This window comes from Lissotriton helveticus, chromosome 8, assembly GCF_964261635.1.
Source record: "Lissotriton helveticus chromosome 8, aLisHel1.1, whole genome shotgun sequence".
NCBI classification, from domain to species: Eukaryota; Metazoa; Chordata; class Amphibia; order Caudata; family Salamandridae; genus Lissotriton; species Lissotriton helveticus.
The window spans coordinates 1526828040-1526841031 of NC_136069.1; the positions used below are offsets into that span (position 1 = coordinate 1526828040).

The following is a 12992-nucleotide window of genomic DNA, read 5'->3' on the forward strand; positions in this document are numbered from 1 at the left end:
TTCAAGTATGCAGAACAGTGGCAGTCTATAAATAGTGAGCAGTGAGAGTGGCGTGTGGGTGGCATGTGGCAATTTATATTGATGATTCCTGCAATGTAATGCATGTATGTTTGATTTGAAGGAAAAAGAAAATCCAGCCTAATGCTGCATCGGCTACCATCATCAATCCATTGGGTTTTTAAGAAAGGATCTTATGATCCACAATGTTGTAGACTAGTCAGATATTAAGGACTGTTTTGCATTTACTGAATGCATGATATTCGCATCCATAGTCTTTGCTCACCTCCTGGGCCTGAAACTTGGTTTTATGTCTTGTAGGAGATGATTGTATTCCACATAATGTCTTTAATTGATTGTTCACCTCTTTTACCCAGATGTGGCATGGATAAGGCAGTTAAAAGTTAGGTGATCACCTATGGTTGCCTTAGAAATGAGTGGTTATGGCATATTTATGCGAATGGGAGCAAACCCTTTGGAGAGAGGTGCAGTGATCAGGCTTCAGAAGGTGGATGTGAGTATAGAGCAGAATTGCTTCATGTGTATTGCAAGGCTTAGTTACTTACCCCTATGTTAAAAAGTATTTGTTTTTTGGGTAATGCTCACTAGCTTGAAGGACAAGACCCAAGCCAATAGCTACATCAGGAAGGTCAAGCCCACCCAGATGTACCATTGTTCTGGAAGAGAGACTCCATGACGAAGCATGCCACAGACAATCTATGGGCGAGAGTCCCTACAAAAAAGCCTGGAGGGGTGTTTTTGCAGGGTGGCTATAACCATGCAGTGTTTTTATCCTACTGCTCAAGAAGTAGTGAGCATTATCCAATATACTGCACAGATATCAAATTCCACAGGTCTACAAATTCGCCTTCAAAATCTCTTAAGGGGCTAAAAGTCTGTAAAGAGTCACTAAGATGCATACCATCTGTGCCATAACTGTTATCTTGAATACCATCACCTAAAAAGATTTTGTTTTATCCATGTTGATGGTTACTTCCTATTTACTATGATCTCCACTCCTGCTTTGCCAGTTTTCTGATTCTCTTGATATAGGAAAGTGTGTTTTTAGTAGGTGGGGGTGTTCACCCTCAACTAGTAAAAATACTACAATCACTTGTAGATCCAGTGGAGTCTCAGTAAATTAATCCTTGCTCAACTCTTGGATCGTAGAAAATGAGCAATGAGGCTTACCTTAGGAGATAGGTATGTGTACAGCATTTAATGCCACAAAAACAGTACAAACGTAAAAGACACAACACAGTACAAATTTAACACCAATTTGTAAACATAGAGAATATTATTATCTTTAAAATGACACCAAAACGACAAACATCCAATGTAGAGAAGCGGAGTTATGATGTTTTAAAGAATAATTAAAACATTGTGCATTCTAGCTCCAAAAAGCTTAACGCACCACTCGCAGCTATCTGGTTGCGTTAGACCGGGCCAACGTCAAAGTTTTAGGCCGACTGCGATGGATCACGGGTCAGATAGGTCTTGGTCAAAAGTATGCCTTTTGACTTTGTCTTTTTTCCTGAGCTTTTCTCTTGACAACGAGTCCTCAGGTTTCTCAGATTTGGAGTTTGATTAGACGACGGCAGCCTTCTGCAGCGCAAGGCCTCAGTGAGACTGACAATCTTTGTCCTCGAAGGTGATGGCGAGGAGCTCTGGAGCTTTCTGCGACACAAATGAGGGCAGTCAGGCTGACTCGCGAGTCAACAGCGGCTGCTTGACTCTCGACGACAAGCTGGTCGTCTCCTGGAGCTTTCTGTAAAACTTTGCACAAAGAGTTTTTAATCTTTGAGCTCTGGCAGTTTCTTGGTTCCTTTGCGGGAAACAATAGTCCAGTAGCACCAGCCAAGGGATCAGAGATTCTGGATTGATTCCAGTTGGCTAAGATTGCATTTCCCACACTGCACCTGCACAGTCCAGGAAACATTCTGTTACAGCTGGTCAGTTGAGGTGATCCTCTCTTTGGCTTAGCAGATGATGTCTTCCAGCTCTATCGTAACTGTTGCTTTTCATTTTGAGTCAGGCACAATCTTTTCTTCTTGGATCCTTGTAAGTGCAGCAGGAGCAGTCCTCCTGGGTGCAAGTGGTGCAGTCAAAGGTTCCAGCAGGGCAGTCTTTCTTCTTCTTATGTTCCAAGCAGTGATCTGATGAGCTTCTGCAGCTCTTCCATATGTATCCTCCATTCTGGGCTGGCAGGATGTGGACACACCAACCAGAAGGGGTAAAGCTACCTCCCTCTGCTATGACCACTTCCTGCGAAGTGTGGCATATGTTTGACCCAGAATGCACTGTTCTCCCAAAAATCAAAATGGAGAAATTCTCTCCTTTGTGTGTGTATGTGTGTCTCTCACCTAAGCCAGAGATATGGCCTACATGTATCTACACTTACCTTCCAGCCACTCTCCTAATCTAATTAGGGGGCCCTCCTACCTGGCTGGGGATCAAGGAAGTGGGGGCTGGCCTGGGTCTTTTGATATCTGTTCTCCTGCCTTTAAAGTCCATCTTATCTCCCCAGCCCCCTTCCTCTTTCTAGCTTTCCCAGGAAGCATATCTTCTCCCACCAAATAGCTGTCTTGTTTCAGCTCCAGGCCTCTTCACATCTACTGAGGGGGCAGCTTGACTCATGTTGTGAAAGGGTGACCAATAACAAAAGCTGCCACAGGGCAGCTTTAGATAACTTTAGAATACTAAGTTCTAAAACTACTTTCCTGTAAAAGTTAGAATAAATCCAACTTTGGCAAGTTGTTGAATCTATTGCAACCATTATTTTGATACTTTGAATGATAGTCTAGCTAGTTCCATTCAAAAGTTAGACTTTATTAAGTTTAATAAAGCCTTCCCAAGCTAGCCTGGGTGCTAGAAACACAATAATAGGGAGAAACAACTTTGGCTGTACTTCCTTACCAGGGCATATAAAACATTTATTATACTGTCCCTACTTTTTATAACAAGGAACCGCACCCCTGAGGCACCTAGGGCAGACCATAGGGAGGGTGACCTATAAATCATAAAAGGGTAGTTTTGAACTATAGAAGGCTTTTATTTCCAAAGCCGAATTCGGACATAGGTTTTTTTTAAATTACCGTGCAAGGCAGGCCTGGCTTTAAAATGACACCAGACACCACAGCAGTGCAATAAGTTCAATAAGTTCACTGGGGTCTCTAAACTTACATGCCTTACCATATACATGAGACTTACAGGTAGGTTGTCTTTGTCAATTAGAATTATATAAATTACCATATACTTTGAGAGGGCAGAGAGGGCAGAGCACTGGCCCTGAGCCTAGTTAGCAGATCACAGGGCATTTTCAGAGTCAGTACCCACCAGCATCAGTCAAGAAATGGGTGTGACAGAGTGAAAAGGATGACTTTCCTACACTTGACTAATTACAGAGTTGGCTAGTATTACAGTATTATCATCCATATTACAATTAATGTTTTTTACAGCTAACTTGTTCAACAGGATGTCCTTTTGGTTTACACTAATTCAGCATACTTATCTGAATTTATCTGTGATACAGTGTATGTCTTTTGACTTCTTTATAAGGGCACCCCCTTCTAGTCTTATCACCATACACAACACAAATGATCCACATCTTAGATATATTTTCTTTAATATTGGTGTGATTACTGGCTTCTTGAGTTTGAAGCAGCCAAACGTTTTACTATAATAAGTAATAATTGATAATAGCCATAACCTGAGCACAGACTCCAGAGCTCAGAGTGACTTGGGAGCTTTCATCCTGGGAACCTTCCCATTGTTCCATTCCTGCTGTGTCTTCCATGATAGTGGTACAAAAGGGGGTGGTGATGGACGGAGCATCTGAACCAATCAAACACTCACACCCAGTCAACAGATCTGGGTTTAATCCATCACCGTTCTTTAGCCCACTCTGCCACCCAGTTCAGACATGGCCATAGGCAAATCAGTCTGACCCTGTGCCTCATGGGAACAGTCCAGCCCAAACCGCCACGCCATGCCTTCCCTGAACCGGAAACAAGCTTCCGAGGACCGGTTTCTGGCATTTCATGTCTTCCATGATAAACACTGTTCTTCTATCTTCTCCCTCCTGGGGTAGGTGTATTCTAATCACATAAACAAACTTGGCTTTTCTCTGTGAATACTATTGCTACTTTTTCCTTATAAAAAAAATACCCCATATCTGCTGGCCTGTCCTGAACTGTTCCTGCCCCATTCCTTCCTTCTGTCTTTTTTAGGAATTCTGATGCAGGTAGAGGTGCCCTGGGTTCTCTTCTTTGCTGACAATGCCCAGATAATCTCACCAGGGTTCCTCCTAGTGCTTGATTTGAGTCTGTGGTTGTGGGTAGAGGCCACTGGCAGTTATGTTTTCAGAACCTGCACTTATTTTTCTACCCAAACTTTGACGCAGAGCAAGAGCAAGAGAGAGAAAAATACACATGGGGTATAAGAAGCGAGAAGAGAAAGACAGTAAAAAATGTGACAGCAGGGATGGAAAAGAACCTGCAAGAGTGAGATAAAGGGGCAGGGACAGTCTGGTGGCAGATTAAAGAAGCATAAGTGGAGTCAAGAGTATATAGTCTGGGTATTCAGCACACAGACATACTGTAGCACCAGCCGCTGGCTTCTGAGCAAATCTTTGGGCTCAACACTTACTCTTTAACAAATTAAGTACTGTCTCCTCCCCTTCTATGCTTAACCCATTCCAGCCCACTCTCTCTTATCTGCTGCCACTGCTGCTATGCCAGATGTTTTGTCATGTAGCACTGGCAGGACATTTTCTGGCTTGGCGTTAATCACAGCAACTTGGCAATATAAGGCCTAAGGAGGTTTGGAATTTTATAAAGCATAAATACAGAGTTAAGTGTAAGCAACAGCTCACATAAAGCAACTGCTCCATCTGGTGAATTTCAAGTAGGTTACAATAGGCTTTGTGTCATATTGGCAAGTGTAGTTCATGGCAATACACTGACATTTGTAGACGGTAATGTAATTCAGTCATCTCATATAACCTTTATGTCATAGAAAAAAATAAAAGGGAAAGATGAAAACAACATGATAGAGAAACTCTACAGATATACAATGCATGGCATGGAAAGAGTTTCACACACACCAATGGCAAATATTTCCTTGGACTAAAAACAGTATCACTTACTCTCTTCCAGTCATCTGGGGTAAGCTGCCGAAGAAGATCCTGAGGCACTAACTCCTTCAATATCTTTGGGATGTTTGGGAAATAGGACTTGTCATCTTCAAACTTTACCCTGTAGATCAGAGCTCCTAGCTGGAGCACATCTTCCCGGGAGCATTTGTGGTAACCTCGCAGGTATTTCGGTAATTCCTGGACAGATGAATACAGAATTAAGAAGCGCCCACAAATGTGTTGCAGAGTCTTTGACGTAATGTGAGCACAACCCAAAGAACCAGCCTGAATAAACTAAAGTTGTTAAAACCAGACAGGGCCTGTGGTTTTACTGTAGGTGTTTATCACCTTATGGTGTGGTTTCTGCTGAATGCAATCAGTACCAACAGTATAGCAAGTCAGAAAAAAACACAGAGTCATGTGAATATGTCAGATATTTGATTGATGTTTATTTGGAAGAAATTAGGAAAGCTGAGAACAGTTTAACAACATATTTCAACTTGCACATGGCAGCTATCCACATATGTTCTTCGCATGTTCTTACCTGCGTTTGCTGGTGTTGTGCCCTAGAACATATTTTTGAGCAACAGTAGTTATTTGTATTAGATTTAGCACTATAGCTCAGACATACGTGGCAGCACTATCACAGCCCATAGCACATTGGAGCTGTGCTATTCTACAAGTTTAACCCAGTTTCCTAACAGCCCCTAGAGCCAGAACAGTATCACTCATCACGCCACAAACAAATGTGGTCTCCAAAACAGCATCTCACCAGCTACATCTGCTAAAACATGTAGTCGCTTCGCGACTCAGAAAACAACCTTAATCTTCATTGAATTACTGTAACAGCATATACATCAGTCTCTCCAATATACATCTCTCAAAACCCCGAAGAGTCAGAACCATGCAGCTCACTAATTGTTTGGATTAAAATGACAAAGTCACATCAACCCATACTTAAAATTCCTTTATTGGCCCACAGTGAAAAAAATTGAGGACTTTAAAACACTTAACATTGTACGCAAGGTACTACATAGGTGTTTACCAAACTAACCTGTTTGTCGAACTGACCAGGAACCTCTAGTCTGACAGCTGCTGCATATTTTTAACCCAACAGTTTAGAGAGAAGAAATATGGTGGTCGATCTCTCAAAGTCCATAGTTCCTCAGTCTGGGATGTATGACGTTATAACGCATACTTTTACTCCGCAGACCATTACAACACGACTTTTACTCCGCATACCGTTACAACGCATAGCGCCTTGGGGCGCTGGATAGTGGTAAGTATAATTTACTATTCTAACTCCAGTCCCCGTGGACCCTAGGGAAGGTGTTGGATAGTAAATTATACTTATTCCCTATCCTAGAGCGCCCCCCAGCGCAATGCGTTGTAATGGTATGCGGAGTAATGGTCGCGTTGTAATGGTAGGCGGAGTAAAAGATCCGTTGTAACGGGTGTATACCCTCAGTCTGTAATTGCCTACCTCTACAACTGAGACTGGAAAAAAAACATCTCAGACTCAGAGTATCTTTAAAGACCTACCACTTCATCTTGGTTTACGGATTATTATACCTTCTTCACACCAGCCTTCTATAGTTGGATTCTTACCAGGTCAGGCAACCTAGACTTGTTTTGGTTTCTTCACATTAGCTTTAAGGACTCTTGCTCTTTCTATAGCTTTGTGATCATATTTGACATCGGTGCCTCTACCGGTACATTCCATCTCTTCCTGAGTATTGACTGATTCTCCTGTACCACGTTCTTGCAAATCTTTAAAAATTCATATCTCTGGTTTCCCTGATTGGATTTGTCGTTTTGATGTAATGTTACGCATCATATTTTTCTCTACTTTTATAAATTGGTTATAGGATTTTATAGTATTGTGTTTGACTTTATAACCGTTTTGTTACTGCTAAACTAATTTACACATTTTCCTAAATTAAGTCTATCTGTTCTGTGCCTGGGCTACCATGGAGTTGAGTCCAGGTTTACGTTACTTAAACTGTGTTTTACCTTGTGAAGTTTGTGGCCTTATTCCCTGTGGTGTACCCATCCATCCAAATTAATATTAAAATTTTTTTTTTTACAGTGGGCAACTATCTTTAACCTTGAGTTAGAGCCTAATCGTCTATAACCCTGAGTGAGCTCCTGAGTGTTTTCATAAGTCTCCAGCCCAGGAGTATGCTCCTGAGAAGTATCTACCTATCTCTGGCCCTAAGTGAGCTATGTCCCTACTTGACGGAGATTGTGATTGTCTCTAAACTTGAGCAAGATCCCGACTGGTCCCCTGACTGTCTCTAATTCCTTGACGAACTCTGAATCATGCCAAGAGATTTGATCGAACCAGACATGGCAGGGCTGGTTGGCAATGCACTTTTGATTTGTCTTTTGTGGCTGTGCACCACAGAGATAATGCCGCAAAAGTACACAGTGAATGTTGTCTCAGCAGTCCAGGATGAGTGTAATCATAGCAGAGTGTTCTGTATCAAAGCCACAGTAATACTGTCATATTAAGTGCTGTTCAAAGAGTGCAGATTGACTTAATTTACACCAGTGCTGAGAGAATGTGTCACAACAGTGCAGCAAACGTGCTGCCACAGCAGAGAGAGCGCTGTCACAACATGGCGAGCACGTCACACCAACGCAAATTGAATATGAAGGGTGTCTGTGGAGTTGACAGGAACCTCTGAAAATAGATTCTGGGTTTCCCTTTTCTTTTTACATCTACTCTCTTCTGAGGTTTGATTGTTTGAGATGGTGAAAGCACTGTAAATCTGTTACTATAAACTGGGCGTGTTTATTTTCTGTCCTGGCAAGCATTTTTCTGTTAACATTAATTACAGCAGTATTTCACACAACACATATTGCTTATATTTCTGCAGCTCTTCTTTCAATTTAATACCTGATAATAGTGGAAAATGGAGTCTGCCATAGAATCCTTTCCAGGCACTGTGTTTGTCCAGAGTTTCTTCATAAAGAACACCTGGTAGGTGAGGGAAGGCACTATACCTGCAAAAGAGAACATATCTCAGCACAGGTGGCAGAATTACAACACACTATTAGAGGAAAATAATGCAGCAATAGGGCACAAAACCATAGATGTGAGACATAATGACAATTTCAACATCACTGTATTTGCTTCCCATTTCTAATTAAAATATTTAAATCCACATGTGCTCTATGGATTCCACATATAAAATAAGCAGTTAAAATGCAATGGTTTTCCCTTGTCCAGCCATCTCCTCAAAACCAAGGCAATGGCAAAGATATTTGTGTTTTAGAGAGCTGTGTTAGGCATGTACACTAACCAAGCAGTTTAAGCGAAATACCTAGTTGTAAATGTAAATGTAGTTGAGCTTATATAGGGCACAGCTACCCGCAGTGGGTTTCCCGGCGCTTGCTTAGGGAACCCTTCCTGGTATTCCCCTGTGAGATAGCAGGGTATCCACAAGGTGAAAGTCAGGCATCCCGCCGCGAGGGGCCGTTGTGGAGATTAAGCAAGCTATTGCCCAGAGTCGCAGAGTGTGAACCCGTGAGTCGAGGAGGCACCGGGGCGAGAATTATCGAGTCCGTGGAATTTTTAGCCCAAGACCCGCCGAGGCGGGGAATTGAACCCTGGTCCAGGACCAATTTCAGCTTCCGGGTCTGCTGCCTCTAACCCCTGAGCCACACTTCTCCACCTGAGCCACACTTCTCCACCACAGTTGTACAGTTGGGATTGGCTCAACATTATTCAACAGTATTGAATCTCAAGGATCAAAAATCAAAAATCAAAATGTCAGCAAACAAAAAGTCTAATATATACAATGTAAATTCACAATTTATTGCACAGAGTTTAAAAAGTTCATACATTAAAAACATAAGATCATTGTAAAATTAAAAGGTACAATCAATATTTCATAATTACACTACAGAAAACAAAGTTGACGCTGCGTTTTGGTGATTCACAAAGATATTTTCACCCTCTTCAGGACACTTTTCTTTTTGGGAAATTCGGTTGTGCCTACTTTCAGTTTAGCTATACATCAGAGTAGGCAGAAAAAATGAAGGTGGGATTTCGTAAGAAGTATCATCCACGGTTAATCCCGAAGAGTGAGAACCCCGTTGGAGCCACCGTATATTATAATTAAAAGGACTTTTGTATGGTAGTGAGTCGCAACTGGATGAAGACTGAACATACGACTTGACTTCCCTGTATGTTTTATCTTCTAAATCCAAGGATCTGGATTTAAAGTGTGATTCACTTAAAGTGCAGGTTTTTGGGTTCTTGATGGAACTCAGTGATCTGCAACGGCCTCCCTGCATCCAACGGGGTCTCGTCTTGATCACTCAGAAAATTATCTTTCATTTATTGTTCTGCATCTGATGACTCTGATGTTTGCCTAACTGCACGGATCATTCTAAAAGCAGGTGTGAATCTGGGTAGTACTACCAAAAATTTAAAAATGCATCTGGTATTGTTTCAGTACAGGTGTCACAGGATCCATGTAGAAGGTAAAAAGTGATGGAGGTAAGGAGGAACTCTGTAGTACTCTACAAGTTACCTTAGAAGTTGATGAATCCAGAGATCTAATCTTCACCTCATGGCTAAGGTCAGAGAGGAGGGGATGAAATCATATTATGGCACTTTTATTCACCCCGTCCAATCTTTAAGCCTTTGCGGAGATTAGTGTGGTCAGCTGTGCCGTACAGATCTAGGAATATAAGGATGGGTATCTTGCATTCATCCAACGGGGTAAACACTTCCTCTCTAGTGTCTGAAAAGGGCTTCATTGACTGTTCCTGTTCTTTAGGCAATTGATTCTCTTCAACATATTTACATTAGCCATTTGAACCCATCATGTGTTTTCTAGGATTTTCATGCAGACCAGCAAAAAAATGGGACTGCTCTGTCTATCTTCGCATTCTGAAAAGTTGATGGGTATCTTGGGTCAATCAATTATGACCAAATGTTTGCACGTTTTATGGTTCCAAGGACAGCACATTGATGGTTTCTGTTGCAAGCTCGCCCATATTCCTTTCAGTTGTTCGTATACAAACTGAACAGCGCAAAAGGCAGGAGACACACTTCAAAAAAGTAAGTTACATATTCTTGCTGAGGGTAGATTCTAGTTAGCAATGGATAAAAAGATACCTGCGTTCTAAATCCAACCTCCTCACTCAACCAAATTGCATGTTATTGATCAAATCACATTCCCTGTCTGCACCCCCAAATCCTTGTCTGTCAAAATTAGGTTCATTTCTGATTTATTCCACAGTATGAGTTGGACAGGTACTTTCCCAGTAAGTTGCTATCCGCTGTTGTATCTTTTAAAGGCAAAATCTCCTGGTGAAATGGTAGACGCATCACCAGACTTCTATGTAATTCTCCTACTCCTGGATCATTTAAAGAATCTAGGATTACAATTGTCCAGCAATGAAGCCCTGAAATCTTCTACTTCACTTGAAATTATTGTTTATATCAGGCAAACATCCATAAAACTAAGAAAATATTATCGCTAATACATCCAATCGGCAAATCAAAGTTATTGCACAAAAGAGAAGGCTAAAATCATCATAGTAGCAACTAATGTAACACAAAACACAGACAAGTTAAAAATCTAATTGTTTTGTGGCATATATATGCTTATTATTAAAATAAACATTTTAAAATAGAAATTTGTGTGACTTGAAGGCAAGATGCTATGTTGCTTTCAGCTGCATGAAATAAATATTAATTGATGCATGGAAATCATTTCCCATACATATCATGGAAAGTAGTAGTTTTAAATATGTACATGAAAAAAATTTAAGTAGTTTCAATGGACACTCCATATCCCTTTTCCTAGAGCTTACCCTAATCTTCCCTCCTCTTCAGGTCCAGGCATTTTGTTTTTCTGCTTAATGCGTTTTGAGCATGAATGTCTCTTTGAGTAGGTCCAAATCTCACCTCTATTTTAGTGGTCCTGTATAAACTCTAACCGAATTCACCTTCCTTGAGGTTTTATGGTTTTTCCACAAGAGTACATCAAATTGCTCCCACCCACATCACTGCAAAACAGCCCTCTTGAATATCAGCCAATTACCATCTTTTGCCGGCCGCGCTTTCTTTATCCAGTCAGTGAGGTGTCTCACAAAGTCGAAGAAGAAGTCTCCTTCTGGGACACTAATCACCTAAAGAAAAAATACACTTGTTTACACTATAAAAGGCAAAATCTTCAGTTACAAGATATCTTTTTTTTGTTGATCTGATGTATAATATAGTTTAGAAAAAATGACTGGTATGTCTGTTGTAGGAGAACCAACGAAAAACCATATGCTATTATAGATTAAAGCGATGCATGTCCTCTTTTACACAGAATTAAAAATATGTTATTTCCTCAGCGCAAGTGTGAACCTTCAGGTTTGACCTTCAACAGGGGAGAGCACAGTTGTGAAAAATAAAGTAGTGGCTGGAAAATGCCACTTCTTTCACTGCCAGCACCCTTCTAGGTGGGTGAAGTGTATGACTACACTTGTCTCTGAGGGTTTCTCTGGGTCCCTTACAAGCCCCCATGCACATTCCGTGTACTGTCCACCCCTTTCTATGTAGGGCACAGTTAGAGGACCTCCTGGAGGTATAGCATCATCCCGATGCAAATAAGGAAACAGCCACGTGACATCACGTGGGTGCAAAATGTGCTCCTGAATAAAAGGTATTGCAGAAAGGGCCGCAAAATCCTCAGGGCCACTAGGAATACAAAATGCAGGTGTAAATTCCTGCTGCACCCCTTGGGCACCTCTTTAATCCTGCCAATCAATCAATCACTTGTATAGCGCAGCTACTCACCAGTGAGGGTCTTAAGGCTCTGGGGGAAGAGGGACTGCTCTGTAGGGTGCTGGGCTCATCTGAAGAGCCTTGAAGTCCCCCCTTAATTTGAGCAGTGTAGGGCTTTGCTGGGGGTGGAGGTGGAGGGGGAGGTCATCTCAGGTCTTGGCTGTGAGGTAGGAGAAGGACTTTCCACCCGTTCTGGTCCTGTAGATGTGTGGCATGGTGGCCAGAGAGAGGTCGGCTGATCGGATGTTTCTCTTGGATGCTTCAAAGGAGAGGTGGTTGTTTAGGTATGCTGGTCTGGTGTTATGGAGGGCCTTGTATGCGTGAGTGAGGAGCTTGAAGGTTACTCTTCTTTCAATGGGGAGCCAGTGGAGTTCTCAGAGGTGTTGCATGATTTGGTTGTGGCGGGAGATGTCTAGGATCAGTCTGGCTGCGGTGTTCTGGAGAGTCAGGAGCTTGCAAAGGAGTTTTTTTTGTTGATTCCGGCATAGAGGGCGATGCTGTAGTCCAGTCTGCTAGTCATGAGGGCGTGTGAATGTTTGTCTGCATTTGGAGGGGTTCCATCTGAACGTTTAGTGGAGTATGCAGAGGGTGTTGAAGCAGGCCGAGGATACGGTGTTAAGCTGGCAGTTCATAGTGAGCGATGAGTCCAGTATGATCCCGAGGTTTTGTGCATGGTCTGTTGGGTGGGGGGGGGGGTTCTGAGGGTGGGGGGGCATCAGGAGTAGACACATGCAGAGGGGGTAGAGCCAAGAATGAGGACTTCTGTTTTCTCTGAGTTGAGTTTCAGGCAGCTGTCCTTCATCCAGGTAGCGACGGATTTCATCCCTTCTTGGAAGTTGTTCCTGGTGATGTTGGTTTTCATGGTGAGGGAGAGGATGGCTGTGTATCGCTGGCGTAGGAGACGATGTGGAGCCCATTGTTTCTGACAATGGTAGTGAGGGAGGGCCATGTAGATGTTGAAGAGGGTGGGGCTGAGGCAGGATCCCTAGGGTACTCCACGTCCGGTCATTGTAGGTTCTGAGAGGAATGGCATGAGTCTGACTCGCTGAGTTCTGCCTGTGAGAA

At 42.3% G+C, this 12992-nt stretch overlaps 1 protein-coding gene across 1 annotated transcript in view; it reads right to left on the reverse strand.

Moving 5' to 3' along the window:
• MYO7A (myosin VIIA) overlaps positions 1-12992 on the reverse strand; it is a 319096-nt gene that overhangs the window by 16847 nt on the left and 289257 nt on the right. The window contains exons 31-33 of the mRNA XM_078658511.1: positions 11197-11284; positions 8034-8140; positions 5144-5329 (exon numbers count right to left, since the gene is read on the reverse strand). Coding sequence (XP_078514637.1) covers positions 5144-5329; positions 8034-8140; positions 11197-11284 — 381 coding nt within the window. The remainder of the gene's footprint in view (positions 1-5143; positions 5330-8033; positions 8141-11196; positions 11285-12992) is intronic.